Genomic DNA, 20,375 nt, shown 5'->3' with positions numbered 1-20,375 from the left:
ATTTCTGATCGAGTAAATTTGGTTACATCACAATTAATCAATCACCAAATCCTTAAACCATAAACCCCTTGATCAACCAGGAATTTGGTCTTGACTGGGATCAATGATAATAACATTTGCCTGGATCCAGAGAATTTTGGATGGTGTAGGTTCCCAACCCACTTGTGGCCCAAGAAAGCAATTTTGGCGTATTTGATTTGAACCCTGTAGCTCCACAGTAAAGTTTTCAAGAAAGTGGAATAGATTTGAGGCTCTATAGGCTTTGTTTCAGAGGCCACATGCCTGCAACCAAGACATGATAAAAGCGTGGAGGTGAGTGTTGAAAAGTTCCTAGATTAAGACAGTGAGCATGAGAAACTATTGGAAAAGTGCATGCCTACACGCTCCTGATTACACTGAGCTCAGCTGCAGATATTAACAGCAAAAGAAACCCAAAAAGATTTTGTTTAGGGTCAGCTCCTCTTGATGCTACCAGTGGAATTGGCAACATGCTTGAAAATGGATGTCTAGGTTCGTTTTCTCAATTTGTAACCAAACCATTACCCTTCCTATTATAATGATGACAAATTTCACGGCTCATTCCAGGTCCATAACTAAAATCAAAACAGTTTGCAAACTTCAATTTGTCAATATCGCTATAATTAAAATTGTTTAAACGTTACATCAGATGTAGATGTCTTTAAACCAAAGCTTGCAGCCAGAAAATTTCTTTGGTGCGAGGATGGGCAACCTGGCAATCTATCAGGGCAGAATTCTGCTATAAATAAATAGAAAATGCTTAAAAAACACCTCCACAGAACGATGATATAGACAGGGTGCTTTCGCCATATGGGAATTTTTTTCTTCCATTTCCACCATTTACAATCTTTGGTCACTGATCTGCCTTGCTGTCCTATGTTTGTTGGTTATAACTCACCTTTCGCTTGGCCAAATACATGGCTTGAAACCTTTAAGTAGCCCCTTTTCCCCCCTCGAGTTATATCACAAGTTGCTAACTTACCCAACATCAATTGACAGGTACCTAACAGGTGAATTATAATTGCATACAAACCTACTAGAATCATCCATTAGACTTTGCAGGGATCGATCAGGGTCAAAAGTTAGTCTTATATATCAACAATGCTTCTGTTTCTGTGTGTATCCATAAGTTCAGATGGATCAATAGTTAAAGCTGTTTAGAGCAATTGCTAGTTTGTAAAGATGAAGATGGACCAAGTAACTAACATTAATAGTGACCACATATCAAAAGAAGTATAAAGACAAAGAAGACAATAGCAGAATTATGGACAAAGTTGATATTATATGATTATACCATTATGCTTCAATGTGTGAGAAAGGAAATAATACAAGGCAACCAATTTTGTCCCATTCGAAAATGGGGAGGCCAATAGGCCTAAAGTGTCCCCTCGTGCAATCAAAAATGCACTCATTGCCTTTCAAGACCTTTCGCATATGGCTTTTGGCTCTTTGTGAGTGGCTTTTGTATACCCTGTGAATGAGCCATTCTTGCTCCTAGATGACTTTTCCATAGGAGTAAGAGGGTGAGGAATTAGCTATAATGCAGGAGCCTGTTTCCTGGATCTTTCTCGAGCGTATAGTCAACCGCAAGTATACCTGCCGTAAATTCTAAAAATCTCCAAGCACTTAAAATACAGTACAGAAGAAAACTAATTGGCAGATAAAATGTATCAGATGCCAGTACAAAGTACAAGATGCACTAAAATGAGGTCAGCAACTCAGTTGCGGTAAAGCAGCCATGCTGCTCTTTGACACATTTATGTTTTGTATTGCTTGGACAGTGAGATTGAATACAATGAAATTTAAGCTATTTTCTAGTAGTATTATTTTTCATTTCTTATTCTGTGAATAAGGTACAGTCTGCTAGCTATATATATGTTAATTCTGTACATAAGCATTGGAGGACAAGTAAATTGACTGGCAGACATAATATCTAAAACAATCTTGGACTGTAATAGATCATGAAGCAAGATCATAAATGGGAAACCATAGTTGGATATAACATGGTCTACTTTTCACATATAGACAACCATATATGGGTTAGTTAACCCTACATCGGTTCGCAGTCTGAAAACTGTTGTGAAACTTGAGCTAGCTAGTCGTCCCATGATGCAATATACTTGGTAATGGAGACACCAAAGTTTTGAAGTTGATGCTTACGCAACTTTTTTGGTTAGGTTTCAAAAGTGATGATCATGATGATAAGTAAAGCATCACACATCTCCACAAAGCCGGTATGAGCATATTGCTTAAATGCATATGTCATTAGTGACTTGGCTGGTTAATGCGTGGGGCTAATGAGGCTTGTGGCTCAGGGTACTTGGAGAATCCCCTTAATCATTCTCATAGAAATTCAAATAATATACTAAGATGGTTCATCGATCGCGCATATCAACCTCTTGATGCTGATTCGTTTTCGGGAATATGGCATGAGATCACTAAGCAAGCGACCAATGAGTTACCAGTAAGAGCTTAGGTCTTCCCATTGGATTAACTTTCAAGACAAATTCACAAGGCGTGTGGACCTTCATCATTGATGAATATTCTGATAGATAGAGATTGATCACTGTGGCACGTCTTCTGGTTGCAAGTTTGGCAACACTGTGACTTTAGGATTGTACTAGGAAGAATATGATGGGGACACCAATCCTTTCATGAACAAAATATCCAATGATTGATGAATGGCTCCTGTAGGAACTCTTGGCAATGTCAAAGCTCAAGGAATAGCACTGTTAAACCAGAGCCAGAGGGATAATGAACAAGTACTGATCCATTTATATATTATATGGAGATCACTAGTTAAACTAAAACATTTCTTTAAAGCACCTAAACAACTTTAGTATCCACATTGTTAGTGGATTAAGACCTTAACAAAGTTACGTCAGCTCTAGAAAACAAGCGTGCAAGTCAGAATATTCTAAATGCACCATCCACCATTATTATTATAACAACAAACAAACTATGTGTCAATGACAAGAAGGCAAATGTGAAGATTTTGAAAAACATCAGTAAAGAAAAACTGATGGAAATTGCAACTTGTCTTTTAATAAGATGTGGGGAATGAGGATCATGAAATTTAGCAGAAGAGGAAAGATGATGATGAGCTTATCCTATTTGAACCAATTACAGCAAAATGTGATGACCTCAGGAAAGAATTGGAAAGGGAAGAAAGGAAAAAAAAAAAAGAAGAGTTGTTTAAGTGGGGTGAAAGTGGAGACAGTGCACATTTGGTACAGGTGATAGTACCAAAATTTTTGCAATTCCATGATGGAGAAGCCTAAAAAGATTTGAAAGCAGATGCTGATATGGTAGCCTGTGTGGTCACAGAATTTTCAAGAGACTTCTGCCATTACTGAAGTAGCCAATAGTTTAAGACAATAAAATTGTCAGAGGCAGTAGGAAAAGTAATGCACCCTATATTGCATAACCAATATGCATGATGAATGACTGTTTGCCAATATGCAAGTATAAAGCAGACACTCCTGTTACAATCGCCATGGCTTCATTCACCTTTTGATAAAGGCTTTTTCATTTAGATATTACATAAAACCACCTTACAGTGAAATATAGTAGTTTAACTTCAATGTCCATGGGATCATTGAGTGTGGGAGGCCTAATTGCTTCCAGAATTAGAAACAAATTTTGAACTATGGACATACTTATTTAACGCTTTGACAACAACAATTTACTAGGAGAACTGAATGTTCTTCTTAACATGTAACAAACTAAGCTTTATTAGTTTCATTATGAATTTGGATCCAAACATGTTAAAATATGTGGTCATGTGCACATCCACGCACATTGGCACAAGTGTGGGAGGGAGAGAGAGAGAGTTCATGTTGGGTTGAGTTGACGGGCTGTGCAATTGGGTGCAGGAATGGTGCACCAGACACACAAGGTCACTAGTAAAAGGACCCACTTGGCACAATTATGTGTTTATGTTGCCCTCTCAGATGATGTTTGGCACCAAAAGGATTAGGCGTTAAATCCAGTCCCCCTCCGTACCTAGCACTTCTTTCACATTTGTGGTGCCCCTCCTCCTCTGTCTGCATACTAGCTATAGCAACAACTTAGGCCAGGCACGTATGAGGATAAAGAAAGCAATAAGCCATTCATGATCCCTTTTAATTCTTCTTTTACTTTTCAAACTTTTTTGTTGTTTTCTTTAATTGGTAGGACCCCAGAAACTTAGCTCATCTCGAAATTTTCCAATGATTAATCAAATCAAGGCATTTTCATGTATTGAAGAAAGATGTCCAATTTTTGGCAGTGCAGAGGATTAATTCGGTATGGTGTATGCTTGAATGCATGTTGTGATTCTAAAGGTGTTTGCATATTCATGATTTGGCTTTTGTAGCGACCTAGTCCTTCTCTTGACCCATCTCATTTCCTAAAATCTAAACATATTTGACATCATAGTTGCCACAGCTTTCTGGCATTACTGCTAATTGGTATAGACGGCATGACAGGTCAGTGCTGTGAAGGATTAAATTCTGCTAATTGCAGAAAGAATGTGAGTGATACCACCAAAATTGATGAACAGGGCAAAATTCAACTTACATCACACAGATTAGTCAAATTACTAGTGATATATGTCAGTTGCTCATATTCTGCACCTGAAATCATGGATGAACAGCCAATTTGCCATTCACCTTCCACAAATAGCATATTCTATGGTACCCACACGCTATCAAGTTGTAGGAGTGACATATCCCAGCTTTGTGTATTTTTCTCCCCACAAAACTTACTATCAGTCAATCATGTGTGGTCCAACTCCTTTTGGCAGCTTTAGATTTTCAGGTGTTGCTCAAAAAGTTTAGCTTTGATTCTTCTTTTTCGTATGTGTGGAGCATAAAAATAATTATCTGCATGAAGGGTTTTAACAATGCTTCCAAATTTCCCATTCATGAGAGATCACAAATCTCTGCATTCCCTTAGTCCTATCAGATAATGGAATAAGGCAAACCTCTCTAAGTTGGTTCTTCATCTACTCTACATAATAGGTGTATGATCCATGCGAATGATAATTTTCAAAGACAATGACCATAATTTTCACAGTTGAGCACACATTGGCACTCTGACTAAACCTCCCAAAGGAGAGCAGAATTCTTCAAAACCCTGAGAAATTTTATGTTAATTGGAGTACTTGATGAGTAACTGAAGGAAACAAATCCTTTTCCTAAAGTTGGAACATTTTTTATACAATCCCTTCCCTGTCTATCTTCTACAACATCTTAGTCAAACAACACTGAGATAAATATTACCCCTCTGAAGGGCAGTTCTGTAGTTTGACCCCATATTTTAATAGTGCAAAATGAGGGAAAAGAAGGACAATGGAAGCTGCTTTTGCAATGACAAGTTCATAACAGGTGGGGCATAACTTTGCTGCATTTGACGTCGGCGCAGGCTAGCTAGGAAGGGAATAAGGCATCAAGAAAGCTGTTAGGACTAGGACAGTAGGAATATTAAGGCTTGATTCTGTAAATCGAGTATAATCTTTTGTCATCATTTCTATCTATGACAGCAGTTCTCCCTTTGCATTCATGCACTGATTAACGTTATATATAGAAGTAGTGCAGAATTTCAAAACATTATTTTACCTAACCTTCTTCGGATGTTTTGCAGTGAAACATATTCTCCAGTTGCTCCCCAATTCCTATCTAGTCTTTTTCTTTAAGAATTTAGCAGCCTAGAGCGGTTCCTTTTAGTGGGGAATCACCTAAAATAAGCTTTGTAGTGTTATTAAACACGGAAACGAATTAGATGTGGATAGAATATTGGTAATCTATTAACAAATAGCTGAGAAAACATGCGTTTGCAAGTTGCTGCCTCTGAGATATGCCAAGACTTTTTTTATCTGATCTTTCTTTTATTAATCTTTCCCTTATCATGTTTGCAAGTGGGCCTCAAGGGATATAGATTACCAGCAATATTGTATAATTAATCATCAACAAACAAACTGATTATTCTGACAAAGATACTGCCATTTTCTTAGTTTCAGGTTATAAATAGTACTACTTTAGAAAGGTGCTTTGGGTACTTGAGATGGTAAACGTGCCAATCGATGATACGTCATGAAAGAATAACAAAATTGATAACCTGTTAAGAGGCACTGAACTATTCCCACACGTAGATTGCAAGATAACTCTTCTATAGTGTTCTTCAGTCAATGTCGTGGGATAATTTTTGATCCACAACATATCAGATAAAAAGCAACTCAAGGCACGTATTAAACTATTAGGATGGAAGGTAACTTTTCCTAACAAAAGCTTCATGTACTGATCAGGACTATTGCTTTAAACCAGTGGCTTTGGTGGATTAAAGTTTGCCTCAAGGGATCCATATATGCAAATGAATGATCTCCAAGAAGAGGAAAAGCTGGAAAGATGAAGAAGTCAAGCATAAGTATCAGGAGAGAAACAAGAATCATAGTTAAAATTGCCCAGTTTCAGTTCAAATGAAAGACAATGAGATTGCAGGGATTTTTTTTTTTTTTTTGCTCACTGAGATTGCTGGGATTTAGGTACCTGATGTTAAACTATATCTAGATAATTGCACTCTTATGGGACCGTCCAATCTTAAATTTGAAGTGCCTAGTGAGTCATCTGATTATAATAAAATTAGTCATAGAAACTATGTTTAATTTAATGGTTTACTTTTAAACTGGACTTCATTGCGTCATCAGGCACAAGGCCTTATTCCCTGCTGGAATTTTGAAGTATGAAAACATGTCCTGAGATTGACTTCGACACCATTTCTCAATTGCCTTTTCTTCTTTCTTTAAAACATTCCTCGCTCAAATTATTACTCCCATATCAGCAAGTTTTCTCTCTTCTAAGCATCATATCAGATGCCAGATGATTAGCCAAATCTAAAATTCTATGGCGTGCTCACACACCTGATCTCATGCATGCATATATACATCAATGCATACATACAGACATACGCGTCACTATCCCACGACTGCAACACCTGTAGCAGTATTGTTGCCTTTTTAGAAATAATGGATGGGATGTAAAGCGAGTTGTGCGTCTGCTACCACAGCATTCATAAATAAGATAAATTAACCCGTCAGTTCACATTCACATATTTATGATAAATGTTTCAATTCTGCTCTTGTAAGCCCTGATACTGTTACACTTGTTGCTGAAACTGGCCCACCTCGGAAGCCCTTTTCCTCCTATAAAAGCTCTCCATTCATTCCGTCCTCCCCTACCTTCAAAGGCTAAACAATCACTGCAACACATTACAACCCTTCAGTTTCAGGCGTCGACTTCACAACTTAAACCATGATTCCTGGTGAGCTCACAGGACTCCGCTACCTAGCACCAGAAAACCCAATCCTGATTCCAGCCAACCTTGGCATGATGCAAAATACTATACCAGATTTTAATTTCAATAGATTCTTGAGCAACCTACCCATTTCCCACATCCCACTGCCTGCTCATGAATTCACTGCACAGTCTTCAAGTATCAGCAATCATTCAACTTCAGACGAGGCTGAGGAGCACCAGCTCAGCATCATCGATGAGAGGAAACAACGAAGAATGATATCTAATAGAGAATCTGCTCGTAGGTCAAGGATGCGGAAACAGAAGCACCTGGATGAACTTTGGTCACAGGTGATTAGGCTTCGCAACGAGAACCACAGTCTCATGGACAAGTTGAATCATGTATCAGAGTGCCATGACCTAGTTCTTCAAGAAAATGCAAGGCTCAAGGAAGAAGCCTCCGATCTTCGCCAAATGCTGACTGACCTAAAAATTGGTAGTCCTTATTCTCTTGCTTTGAGAGAGCTGGAAGACATTCCCTGCAACACTGCTCACCTGAGAGCCGAGTCAACAAACCAATCAATTGCTAACTCTGTAGACTTGCTTCATTGAGATGAGAGCTATCTTGCCATATATAACTATTCTGTGTTCCTCAGTTTGCTACGGTTATTAATCAAGCTTTTGGCTTAGTTTGAGCTGTATGAGATTAGAATTAAACCATGCAATAACATCTTTTGATCATTTCATCCTAACTCAGCTTACTGGTTTACATACGTCACCTACACAATCCATAGTCTGAAGCAACTGTTTGCAGCTCTTATCGCCGCATAACATTCCAGAGCATAATATGTGAAAATGATACCTGCAATGGTCCATCAGAAACAAATCAAACACTCAATCATGACCTTTATCTATTAATCATTTTACGAACCCCACCAAACTCTGTTTATAGAATTTCACCTGAGATATGGATTAAAGAAAGAACAGTAAATAGCACTGAGAGACTAACAGTAAATAGCACTGAGAGACTAAAGAAAGAAATCCTGACGCCTAATATGAATTATATTTCAACAATTTTACTGCCATAAGGGGAAGTAACATTTTTCTTTTCTTTTTCCATGTGCCCTGTACAATGGTTAAGAAACAAGTTGCTTTTAGAGTGGTGGCCCTTATGTGAACAGGATCCAGTCATGCCACAAGGAGGCCCCATAGCCAGTAAAATCTCCAGTGTTGCTCACAATAACAGGGGCAAGAGGACAAATGGTGGTGGAAGTGCTGCTAGTAGTGGCTCATCATTCAAATAACTACTATACCAAGCAAAACATTTGAAAAGGCTATCCACTAACATACCCAAAAGTACTATTTTCAGCTTTCTGTGAGGGCACCGATTTGCCTGCCTAGCTTAGGTTCAACCCAGCTTACATTGTTTTCACCAAAATGAAGGCGACATCAACCGCAGCCTACGGTTCAGGTGCTGCTTGAACAGTTCCCTTTTACAGAATGCCAGAACCAACTGCACTAGTAAGTCCTATCCATATCTCTGTTGCTTTCTCGTTGCTACGTGGATGATCGTGAAATTCGTGCTTGCACCTATGTTATGGATAATCTTCCAAGACATGGCGTCAGTTTCTGCATAAATGGAAACAACCAGGCTTTGTTTGTTCTTTACACATAAAAAGGTAATGCAGGCTACAGTTAGACCGTTTCTTATTTACGCATCTCTTAATCTTTATGGATGATTGTTTTATTGGTACTTATAGTTCCTTTCTTTACCTGTCTGTTGGCTGAAAACTCTACAGCAGTGAACAAATCTGCTGCTTAGTGCGATACTGTTTACCTGACCAAAAATAAGTTCTTAAGTTTCATTGATTCTCACAACAATATGTCCATGAAATCATAAGCCATCCTGTATGTTGAGATTGTGAATTTGCATGATTCTTGTATAATCTTCAACTGCTTTGCTTTTATGATATTCTAAAGTTAATAGTATTTCAGAAAGTATCAGACCATAGTTCCAGAAAAATTCAAAGAATGCATCTTTGGGGCTCAAGAATCAGAATATCTTTTTTAAGGGATCAATGGGCCATCCAGATTAAGCAGCATATCAAGTGTACAGTACAATATTCAAGCTAGTCTTTTCAGAATAAGGAATCCAAACAATAATAATGAACAGCATGTGGTGATTGGTGGGATCAAATAGTAATGACAGTGATCATTAATAAAATTAAATCAATACTTTAGTCACCTACTTATAATCTTGCTGAAGAGGCTTAAGTTGAAACTCAATTTACTCACCGCAAAAATGCTGTTCTTTTTTCCCCATAACGGACAAGAACAGACACACCCACATGCATGTATATCTTAATGGAAAATTTTCTCAATTGTAGAATGCAGAGTCAGTTCCCCCCAAATTCAATGACCCCATGTCAGCCTTTTTTCTTTTTCTCTTTTTGGTTTCTCATCTTGATGGTTCTTGGTTACCATTTACAGAGAGACACATCAATATGAAAAGAAAGAATGCTAAAGGCACTTCTTAAATGCATGAACTTAAATGATTGATTCTAGTTCCTAGGCAATCAAATGTGCTTATCCTTACCATAATGATCCAAGAGAACTATTGCTAGGTCAACATAAATCTATATAATCTAGTTGAAAATTGTATTAAATCATCCTGAACAATCAGTGGTGGTGATGATAGCAGGTAAACCCATAGTTCAGTTCTAGAGACGACACTTGGCAATAAGGACAGCATCAAGGATCACTGTAACCTAACTAAAAAAATTTACTCTTATGACCTAGAAGGCAAGAAATCATGAACTCCTCTCACCTCACAATGTGAACAAGGGATGCAATTAGAATATGGTAATGCTATTTTACTATGAAATAAACAATCTAATCTACACTAATAAGTCCTTAAAAAAGTCTGGAACTGAAAAAAATGACAGTGAAAAAACGGAAACAGGCACGCCTTGAAATCCTTTACAAGTAGTGCTGGGTTCCAGCCCAATTTCAGTTTTCAGTTATCTAGTGATTTCGGCGCCAAGGAAAGGGAATCTAGCAAAGCATTGGACTTGTCCTAGGATCTCAGAAGTAAGGACTTTATTCAAATAAAAACAGACAAATCCATTCAGTCTTGATTAATGCATGCAAGAGTTCTGTTAGCTTCAGGATCTCAGCTCTCGGAAAATCTGAAGCCCAATAAACTTCAGGGCTAAGTGCCCAATTGACCCAAGGAAGAAACTAGGTTCAATTCTCAGAGCACGTCTTCCCACTAAAGGTTGGAGCCTTGGACCATGACTTCCTAGCATGTCCAATTTAAGATATTGGTTGGGTTTTGACTGTTAGAACAGCAACTTGAAAAGAGTTTGAGTAAAATACTCTAATTTCATAAAATTTTAATCGTAGTTTTATGTGAATCTATTAATATTTAAAATAAATAATTCATCATTTGTTAACATGTAAATATGAAATGTGTAAAATATATTTTTTTTATTTATTTTTTTTTTTTCTCTCAAGTCGACTGATAATGCTTTATTACATCGATCAATCACCCTATAACAAGATCTAATCGGATCTCCCTAGAGAAGCATGATTTGGTCGAGCTCTTTTAGCCACACATCCCAAGGGAGCACTAGATCAATGTTTCCCTTGGGAGCAAAATTTAGTCGAATCTGATGCTCCTCAACCAGATCTAATCTCGAGGTGACCATCGACAAAAGGTAAGTTAGAGAATTTTTTTTTGAATAAGAAAAAAAATTTAAAAATTAAAAATTATAATTTATATAATTTGATAATTTTTAAAATTAATAAAAAATAAAATTATCTAAAAAGATATTACCACATTATCAAACTAACAAAAAAATATTAACAATTAACTAACAATTAAATTTATGTGTTCAACGAAATATATTTTTGTAAAAAAAATAATTCATTTCGAATATTTAATGGAGCCGTGTACAATTACAACTAGAAAATCATGATATTTTACCAAAGATTTTCCTAATGATAGAAATTTGACAGATCATCCCACTATCTCAAGGATAATCCACCGTCAACCCACATGCTCTTGCTATTTACTTATGGTACAACACCTGACCTGATCAAGAGCCAATTACAAAATTAACGCCTACATGAGAATTAAAGATTGAATTCTCTGTTCTTGTGTTCAAATATTTAGTCCTATCATATAACACAGGCTCATTACAATTTACAGGGCCATAGCTTGAATAGAGTACATAAGAGTTTAAGTGAATGGTAAAATCAACATCAAAAAGTAAGCAGTTCAAAAAATGAGTTTGATTACTTTCCATTGGTAAAACATTACAAGAGTAAAGAAGCAAACAAGAGGATCATGGCTCATCTTTTTCTTGGGTGTAAATATAATCCGTATGAGCAGCCAAGGACCTCCTAATCAGACATTCTTCACCATCCAAACCTTTGCACTCATCATCACTGTAACTTGATTCCTGTAAATCGTCAACATACAAAACCCCTGTCAAAATATGCCCACCAAAACCAACAACAACATCATTTCCCAGGAAACAATACTTACTGGTAAAGAAAATGGCATCTGAGGTTCATCACTTTGTTGCAGAATACTGGTTGACAGAAGCCTGCTCTGTGCTGTAGATAGCACAAGCAAAGCCAACATCAAGAACGCGAAGGTCTTACTCTTTGCCATGCTTTTTCCTTTTTTTTTTCCTTTTTCAGTTTAAAGAGAGCTCGGAGGAATGGGTTGAGCTATGTCTAAATAGGGGGTAATGGTATAGCTAGACCAGGGCTGCAGCCATCATTTATATTAGTAGCACTATGTACGACTGTTGGTGAGGGCAATTCACCTTAGGTTCCATGAATGAAGCATTGAAATCATAAAAGCAAAAAGTCAAAAGATTGGCAATACCCAGTTGTGGGGGAAGTCATGGGTGACTTTTTCCTAGGAAACATCGCCATTGATCGACATCATTGAGAACCGTATCAAAATATTTTTTTTTTTTTCTTTGGATGATGATGCAGAATTGCAGAGCAGTGTGCGATGGCAAGCTAGCTGAACATGCAGGTGTAAAATAGATACCAAGCTCTCCCGCATGTGGTACACAACTGTCAAATCATTAGGGTACTCGGGTAAATTTTTAGGATATCAAAATAAATATTATAATAATAATAATACATCAGCAGTAATTTTTTTTAACTTTATAAGTAAATTTTATAATTAAATTTCAGGTCTATATTTTATTTATCAAAATCATAAAAACGAGGTAGTACTCACCGACAAGCTATAAAAAGATTAAAACAATTTATTAAACATGTCGAGAACAATGCGATGATATTTATGAATTGACTAAGCAATTTAGCATTTCAAGGTATTTCAATGAAATAAAAAAAAACACATTATTTTATGATATTTTATTTATTATTGATTAATTTTATATTAAATATCATTTTAAAATAATTTATAATGATATTATAACAAATAGTAATCTCTATTGTCGTTCTTTTCATGAAGAGTCGTTACATGTTACGTTTGTTTCTTTACGAATGAGAGAGTATCAGAATAGTGATAAAAAAAATTTTACATTTATTAAGTTGAAGGTATTTTAAATATATATAAATAGAATAATGATTACTTCTCTTATTGTTAATTGATTTTCGATTGAATGTTCATCTTAAAAAATTCAATTTAATGTTTTCATTTTATCTAATGATAAAAAATTAAATTATCTAAGCTTTCCTTTTTTCTAATTTTTCGTTTATATAAGAAATATTACTTCTTGTTTAGTTTATGTTTTTATTATTTAGGTTTTGTTATTTATTTTTTATTTTTTTAAGAATGGTAGTAAAGCAAAAACTTAAAAGGCAAAACTTCTAAATTTGTATTATATTTTATTCAAATATATTTTTACTTAAATTTAGATATTATTAAGTGATTATTTTTCGGAATCTCTCTTTGTCAAATAAAAAATAATAATACTTGTAAAATCCTTAACTTATTCGATAAAATTTAAATAAATTTTTATTCTTTTATTATATTTAATTAAATTTTTATAATTTTTATTTTATGTCAAATAAGTTTTAATAACTAGCAGTCAATTACTTGTTATTTTTATACCCAAGTGACAATAAGACATGATTATATCGATATCTCAAATTAAAATTTATTATAACATATTAACACGTCACGTCAGTATTACATGACATAAAATGACTAGTAGTATTTTAATTAATAATATTTAATCAATTTGTAGTGATAAAATTTTATTTATTTTGAAATAAAAATATAAAAATTTGATTAAATATAATAAAAATAAAAATTTATTTAAAAATTTAATAATATAATTTAATTTTTTTAAATATTATGTAAAAAAATTCAACCCATGCCGAAGTCGAAGCTTACATTTGTAGGTATGAACCCTACTTAAAGCCCGACTTGAACCGGTCTAGGCCCAGTCCATGGAAAACTCCGATCCAATGAGCAGGCAGGCAGGCTATTCTTGTAGCCATGGAATAGCGCCAACAACAACTGCAAGATATTTTCTCGTTATCCTGTTAGTTTCCTTCTTCCTATTGTTAGGATACTATCCATGTATATATATCTATGAATATCAACTGTTTTTCGAAAACCATCAATCCAAAAACTCAATCATGGCATCTTCGCCGGCTCCAATCTCTGGAATATCTTTCGCCAACCCAACACTGCCCAGAACCAAGAAGGCATCAGCTTCACATTATCCCATCCGGAAAAAACCCAGACCCGTGGCCAAAGAGATTTACTTCAACCATGATGGGTCTGCCACTAAGAAGCTTCAGGTCACTGTCTATGATCAAAGCACATTACATTCAACTGACTCTGATCACTAAAACTTAAGCTTACATCCAGATGGCTTTCTTTTCTTTTTTTATTTCATCGTGTTCTGTTCTTCTTTCTTTGTTGGTACTATCCAGGCAGGTGTAGACAAAGTGGCAGAGCTTATTGGGGTTACATTGGGACCGAAGGGAAGAAATGTGGTTCTGCAAAACAAGTACGGACCTCCCAAGATTGTTAATGATGGAGAAACTGTTCTCAAGCAGGTTTTCTATTTTCTACTTGGACCCATCACTCCATCACTTCTTTACCCTTTGTTTTTTGCTCCTTTCTTGATATGGCAATTGGAGTTTTCATTAATACCCCAAAAAATTTTGGTTTTTATCTTCTTGAATTGTTGTAGCTAATTCCTTTAGCTGGAAATTTACAGGAGTCTGTAAATTAGGATAATATATCAAGAGCTATTGAAGATAACCAGCATAAATTGCTTGAAAATAATGGACTGTCAGAAATTGGTACTTCAGGGGCTCTTGTTTTTGGAGTATTAATATGCTATTTAATCTTTGTTGCACATTCTCAAATATGGTTTGTTTAATGCTAGAAGCAACTTAAAAAGAATCACAGAAGACCTTTCTGCATTTCTCTTCTCATGTTGATGTATTGTTCACCAGGGTATTCAACCAATATGGATATGTTCAGAAACTCTTCCTATGATTTATCATGAAAGGTCATTATCATTTAGTTGTTTATTTGGGCATTCAAATAAATTTAGTGATATTTGAAGATGCATTAGTACAGCTGCATAAGCTAATATCAGGAACGAAGAGTAAAATGACCCCTTGTAGTTCAAACTTAATACAGTTTGGTTCTTTTTTTTTTCTGAATCGTATCTCAATTGTTTAGATTGAGTTGGAGGATCCGTTGGAGAATGTTGGTGTTAAATTAGTGAGGCAAGCCGGTGCAAAAACAAATGACCTTGCTGGTGATGGTTGCACTACATCTATAGTCCTTGCTCATGGTCTAATTACAGAAGGTGTGAAGGTAAGAATCAGATGGTACTATGAAGCTACAATTTCAATCTGATCATCCCATTCAAGTGTATTTGTGATTTCAATTTATTAAGTACGCTTCTGGTTTGTATAGCTTCAAATGGGAGTTCTGTCAACTTTTATAATCAATAATTCTGTTTCTTCCAGGTAATTTCAGCTGGAATGAATCCAATTCAAATTGCCCGAGGGATTGAGAAGACAGCAAATGCCCTTGTTTCTGAACTCAAATTGATGTCCAGAGAGGTGCAGAACTTTTTTAATTGCCTTCTTTTCCACTCAAAAAAAAAAAACCCCTCTATGTTCCAATTATTACTGGAAATGGAAATGATATTTCATATATGTTCCGAGAAGCTGAGTTGAGATTATCTCAGGCATGCCTTATGTGCGAATGGATAATATATTGCAGGTTGAGGATTGTGAACTTGCACATGTTGCTGCTGTTAGTGCTGGGAATGACTATACTGTAGGAAAAATGATCTCTGACGCTCTTCAACATGTGGGAAGGAGGGGTGTAGTCAAAATTGAAAAAGGAAAATGTACTGAGAACAGTCTACAAATTGTGGAAGGAATGCAGCTTGATAGAGGATATTTGTCCCCTTACTTTGTCACTGATCCAGAAAAGAGGATTGTTGAGTTCCACAATTGCAAGGTATGAACTTTAGGTATTTAAAACATGACATATGTTCTATAAAGTGATTAGAGGTATGAAATCCTTGATTGCAGTTGCTATTGGTTGATAAAAAAATCACACATCCAAAGGAGATGTTTAAAATTTTGGACAGTGCTGTTAAAGAGAAGTACCCTATTGTGATAGTTGCGGAGGATATTGAGCAGGAAGCTCTTGCTCCAGTTATTAGGAACAAACTCAAGGGTGTGCTGAAGGCAGCTGCTATTAAGGCCCCTGCCTTTGGTGAGCGCAAGAGCCACTGCTTGGACGATATTGCTATCTTGACCGGAGGTAACAAATACTGATATTCAAGTCAGCTCTTACATTAGAAATGTCTATATATCAGTTCCATCAGCTAGCCAAGTTTATTTTATCCTGACAATACTGGAAACAAATTAAATAACGTTCTCAAGTTTACCACTTACTGCATATTGAATGTTCTCAAGTGTACCAGTCACTGCAAATGAAATGGCTCAATATATTTCAGTGGATATATAGCATCTTCAGGCATAAATAATTATTTACAGTGGAATATGATCCCAGAGGGTAGAGAAAAGAAGCTATACATACCCAATAATTAAGTGCAATAGCTTTGACAACTGTTATTATTGTTATATGCGTTTAACCATTGAATGCTTGTCTATGAATTTATTTTGGATTCAGCAATGAATTCTTTACTTTATCTGAGATCTTTGTGCTAGTAATGAAGTGCAATTTCAAGCTCTAAGCATAAAAGAATATATTTTCACTAAGCATATACTACTAGTAGAAAGGACTATAATGACCTACTGCCTATTTGTGAGGAAAAAGGTTCATATCAGGAGTTGGCCTTGAAACTTGCTGGCTCCTCTGTTTATTTACTACGGCAGGATAAAAATGTATTGTTTAGAATTCAGGTCAAAGATTAAGGGGACCTTATTCCTCAGATTATTTGGATCATATTGCTTTCTTTTTGAATCTGTAGTAAAATCACTTCTGCAAGCAAATTAAATTGCCATCCTTCTCCCATGGAATTCTTCAGATTCCTGAACATTTTGCTTCTTTACAGTATTTAATTATTTTTTATAGGCTTTTCACATGTTGATCTTCTTTTCAGCAACTGTAATCAGAGATGATATGGGTTTGACCCTAGATAGGGCTGGGAAGGAGGTATTGGGCACTGCTACTAAGGTTGTGATAACTAAGGATTCTACATATGTGGTTAGTGATGGAAATACACGAGAAGCTGTTCAGAAAAGAGTTTCTCAGATAGAAAGACTGGTCGAGGTGCATATAACATTCTTGGTTTTTTCTTCTTTGCGTAATCAGTAACGCAACACACAATGCATACAGTGGTATGGAAACTAGGACCTCTCAACACCTCAGCCCATCCTTTTACCACTGGAACAAGCCCTCCTTGGAAACTCTGTCTATTATGACAGTTCCATATTGCTCTATCAATTGTACTGTTAAGTATTATACAATCACCTATCCTCTATATATTAGTCCATGTTGTGTTAATTGTCATTACTACAGCCTCACAATTGTACAAGATGCATTTTCCACCATGTAAATAAATCAAATCAGAAAGAGCTACTAATGTTAGCTAGCATATTGCAAATTTTCAATGGCTATAAGGAAAACTCTTAATGCCTCAGGTTTAAAATTGATTACAGAATACGAGGGTGAGGGAGGAAAGGAAATCTTATAGCTTAATTAAGATGTAGAAATCTACATATTTTCCCCTAATGATATTTCTAAAATATTGAAGAAAATAGGTGTCTAGTATTCTCTGTGAAAAGTGATTTAAGTACTTATTTTGCAGAACACAGAAGAAAATTTTCAAAAGAAGATACTCAATGACAGAATTGCCCAATTATCAGGACGAATTGCTATTCTTCAGGTGAGCTAATATACTTATAATTTTTAGCAATGAAACATCTAGATACTCTAGGAATGTCGAAAAACTTAAATGCAGATATATTTCATGTCATTGATTGAATCTTAGGTTGGAGCACAAACACAAGTTGAGTTGAAGGACAAACAACTCAGAATTGAAGACGCTTTGAATGCAACAAAGGTAAATAAGTTACTTATCTAGTTTATCTGCTGATATTATAAGTCATTGTCATAAAGCAAATTCAGGGATTTTACCTCTTGTAAACTATCAAGGAAATCCAGGATCAGTGGTATCCTACATTCTCATGGTATGGTTGATCTACCAGAATAAACCCTCAATTCAGAGCACAAGTACTAAGCATGTTCCTGATTTTTTTCTTTCTAAATGGCATGTTCCTGATTTATATTGAGAACTTGAGAGTTATCTCCTCATCTTTAATTCTCCCAACAGTATAAACATGGAATTTCGTTATTTCTCACATTAAGTTCTGCCAAATCAATCGTGAGTAGTTTGCCATCATTACCTGTCTCTTAAGTGATTGACTTTCAAATTATAAGAAACAAGCTTCTGACTTGGTAAAATGCAGGCAGCTATAGAGGAAGGTGTTGTAGTTGGTGGTGGCTGTATCCTCTTGAGACTATCTGCGAAGGTAGATGGCATTAAAAGCCTGTTGGACAACCAAGAACAAAAGGTATCTAAATTTTTTCTTAGTTTTCTTTCTTAAAGTTAGTTGTTTAAGTTGGTTGTTGAACAAAGACTAAGAGCACAGGACAAAAATTGTGATCGATTGTCACCTTATCAGCATGATTAATTAAATCATTAGGCATGATCCATATCCAATAGTTGTGTTAATACATCCATCAATCAAACTCCAAATTTCTCTGTCAACACGCATCATTTAAGATAAATATATCGCATATGCCTTCAGTCTCTATTATCTACAGAGATATCCATATTATTATGATCTTATATTTACAAATGTGAGCAGATTGGAGCTGAGATCTTCAAGAGAGCATTAAGTTATCCAACAAAACTAATTGCCAAAAATGCTGGTGTTAATGGCAGTGTTGTTGTAGGGAAGGTCTGTGAACTTCAGCAGCACATCATATTTGCTTCAAGCATTGACTGGGGTGTAAAACATTTTTGGAGTTACACTCCTCATTATGTTCACTTATTTCATCTTGTAGGTCTTATCCAATGATGATATAAGATATGGGTACAACGCTGCAAGCAACTCTTACGAGGATCTGATGAAAGCTGGAATTATGGATCCAACGAAGGTATCATCAATTAAAGTACCTATGTGTGAATGCACCTATGATGAGCCTATTAATGCAGTCAAGGGTCCTGTATGTATACTGTAGAAAGTCCTTGTTGACCTAAAAAGATGTCTCTGACTAATTTAAAGCAATGATTATGAGAAGGATAAGTAACAAAAATTTCAGCTCATGTAGCCTAATTAAATTAGACTAAGAGCTCAGTAAACAAAAATGAAGCCAGTTCAAAAATGTTAGGCTCCAGCTCATGAAGGCAATGTTAAAATGGCTACAGGCTTTCATTTCAGTGGAGTGTTTCAACAGTGTTTTAGCTAACGTAAATAATTAGTTCTCATATTTTCTTTTCTTTTTTTCATTGGAGCAGGTTGTTAGATGTTGTTTGGAGAATGCAGCATCTGTGGCCAAAACATTTCTGACATCTGATGCTGTTGTAGTAGACATAGTAGACATCAAGGAATTCAAGTCCATCCCAAAGAGAAAGAAAATGCCAAAACTAACTAGCTCAGTATTTCCCAAACAATTACTGCCCATGTACCGATAAAAGATGCACAAACAGTCAATTAATTCTCCCATCTTCTGCACTACTAGTATCAATTATATCAAAAGAAGCTTCAATGAGCAGCATCAAATGATCATTCAGGTATTTGACCATTAGCATTAATTTACTTAGTAAATGGAGTTGTGTTGGCTTTGTCGAATAGGCTGCTATCTTTTCATCCTCCTTCTAGACACAGGATGTATCAAGTGGGACAAGCAAATATAGGACCAAAAGAGTGAAAGTTGAAGTTGAAGACTTTTAAACTTGTTCTGATGTGCTGATATTGATCAATGCCAACTTCTATCTAGCTGGTTATTCTTCAGTTCCCTTGCATCAGCTTCTTCAAAGAAACATACAACTCAGAGTGATGCTGCAAGTTGAGATGAAAGGCTGCCTGGTATCCTACCCCTAAGGATAATGATTTTTTATGTAGATGGTGTTTTTCAAGCAGCAACATCAATAAAAAAAGGGAGAAATGATGTCTTGTAAAAATGCTAAAGCATGTATACAAAATTAAAGCAGGTGATGAATTATAAAACTAGTATTTTTCTCAAATCTGCTATTTATCCTTGCCCTTTTCAACTGAATCATGGCATGTGGTCTTGTGGTCTAACCCTTCTAAGTAAGGAACTTTACTTCCCTTGTTGTTTGAATATTTTCTTATTGGCTATTGGGATTTAAGATATCTTAAGACACTAGCAATTGAATGACTAGAGTGGTGATAGTTTGTGGCAAGAAATCTGAGTTAGGAGGAGACATATGTTTTCTGCATGAACTTGATATTGCAAATGATAATGAAAACACAACCTGATTTCCATCCATCTAAGCATATGAAACAAGCAAGACTCAAACAGAAAGCTCCCCAAGACAACCTCTT

The 20,375-nt window shown here is 35.7% G+C and overlaps 3 protein-coding genes across 3 annotated transcripts; 2 read left to right on the top strand and 1 right to left on the bottom strand.

Moving 5' to 3' along the window:
* Window positions 7,161–8,041, top strand: LOC18610136 (basic leucine zipper 43). Its single transcript, XM_007045631.2, has one exon. The coding sequence runs from the start codon at window positions 7,308–7,310 to the stop codon at window positions 7,899–7,901; it is 594 nt and encodes a 197-aa protein (XP_007045693.1). The 5' UTR covers window positions 7,161–7,307; the 3' UTR covers window positions 7,902–8,041.
* LOC18610134 (phytosulfokines) lies at window positions 11,421–12,227 on the bottom strand. The gene is made up of 2 exons (XM_007045629.2): window positions 11,842–12,227; window positions 11,421–11,755 (listed from the first exon to the last, which is right to left on the bottom strand). The coding sequence occupies exons 1-2, from the start codon at window positions 11,968–11,970 to the stop codon at window positions 11,639–11,641; spliced, it is 246 nt and encodes an 81-aa protein (XP_007045691.1). The 5' UTR covers window positions 11,971–12,227; the 3' UTR covers window positions 11,421–11,638.
* LOC18610133 (chaperonin 60 subunit beta 4, chloroplastic) lies at window positions 13,788–20,153 on the top strand. Its single transcript, XM_007045628.2, has 14 exons — window positions 13,788–14,093; window positions 14,229–14,354; window positions 14,992–15,129; window positions 15,285–15,380; window positions 15,544–15,786; window positions 15,861–16,095; window positions 16,901–17,070; window positions 17,609–17,686; window positions 17,792–17,863; window positions 18,270–18,374; window positions 18,672–18,764; window positions 18,871–18,963; window positions 19,325–19,600; window positions 19,689–20,153. Exons 1-13 carry the CDS (start codon window positions 13,929–13,931, stop codon window positions 19,499–19,501), a joined length of 1,791 nt encoding a protein of 596 aa, XP_007045690.2. The 5' UTR covers window positions 13,788–13,928; the 3' UTR covers window positions 19,502–19,600; window positions 19,689–20,153.

This window comes from Theobroma cacao, chromosome 2, assembly GCF_000208745.1.
Source record: "Theobroma cacao cultivar B97-61/B2 chromosome 2, Criollo_cocoa_genome_V2, whole genome shotgun sequence".
Lineage (NCBI taxonomy): Eukaryota > Viridiplantae > Streptophyta > Magnoliopsida > Malvales > Malvaceae > Theobroma > Theobroma cacao.
The sequence above is the reverse complement of the archived record's forward strand: the minus strand, read 5'-3'. Positions and strand labels throughout refer to the sequence as shown.

Coding starts and splice junctions, on each gene's coding strand:
- LOC18610136 (XM_007045631.2), top strand. CDS start 7,308: ATGATTCCTGGTGAGCTCACAGGACTCCGCTACCTAGCACCAGAAAAC.
- LOC18610133 (XM_007045628.2), top strand. CDS start 13,929: ATGGCATCTTCGCCGGCTCCAATCTCTGGAATATCTTTCGCCAACCCA. Junction 15,130..15,284: donor TAATTACAGAAGGTGTGAAG/GTAAGAATCAGA, acceptor TGTTTCTTCCAG/GTAATTTCAGCTGGAATGAA. Junction 18,375..18,671: donor TGGACAACCAAGAACAAAAG/GTATCTAAATTT, acceptor AAATGTGAGCAG/ATTGGAGCTGAGATCTTCAA.
- LOC18610134 (XM_007045629.2), bottom strand. CDS start 11,970: ATGGCAAAGAGTAAGACCTTCGCGTTCTTGATGTTGGCTTTGCTTGTG. Junction 11,756..11,841: donor AGATGCCATTTTCTTTACCA/GTAAGTATTGTT, acceptor GACGATTTACAG/GAATCAAGTTACAGTGATGA.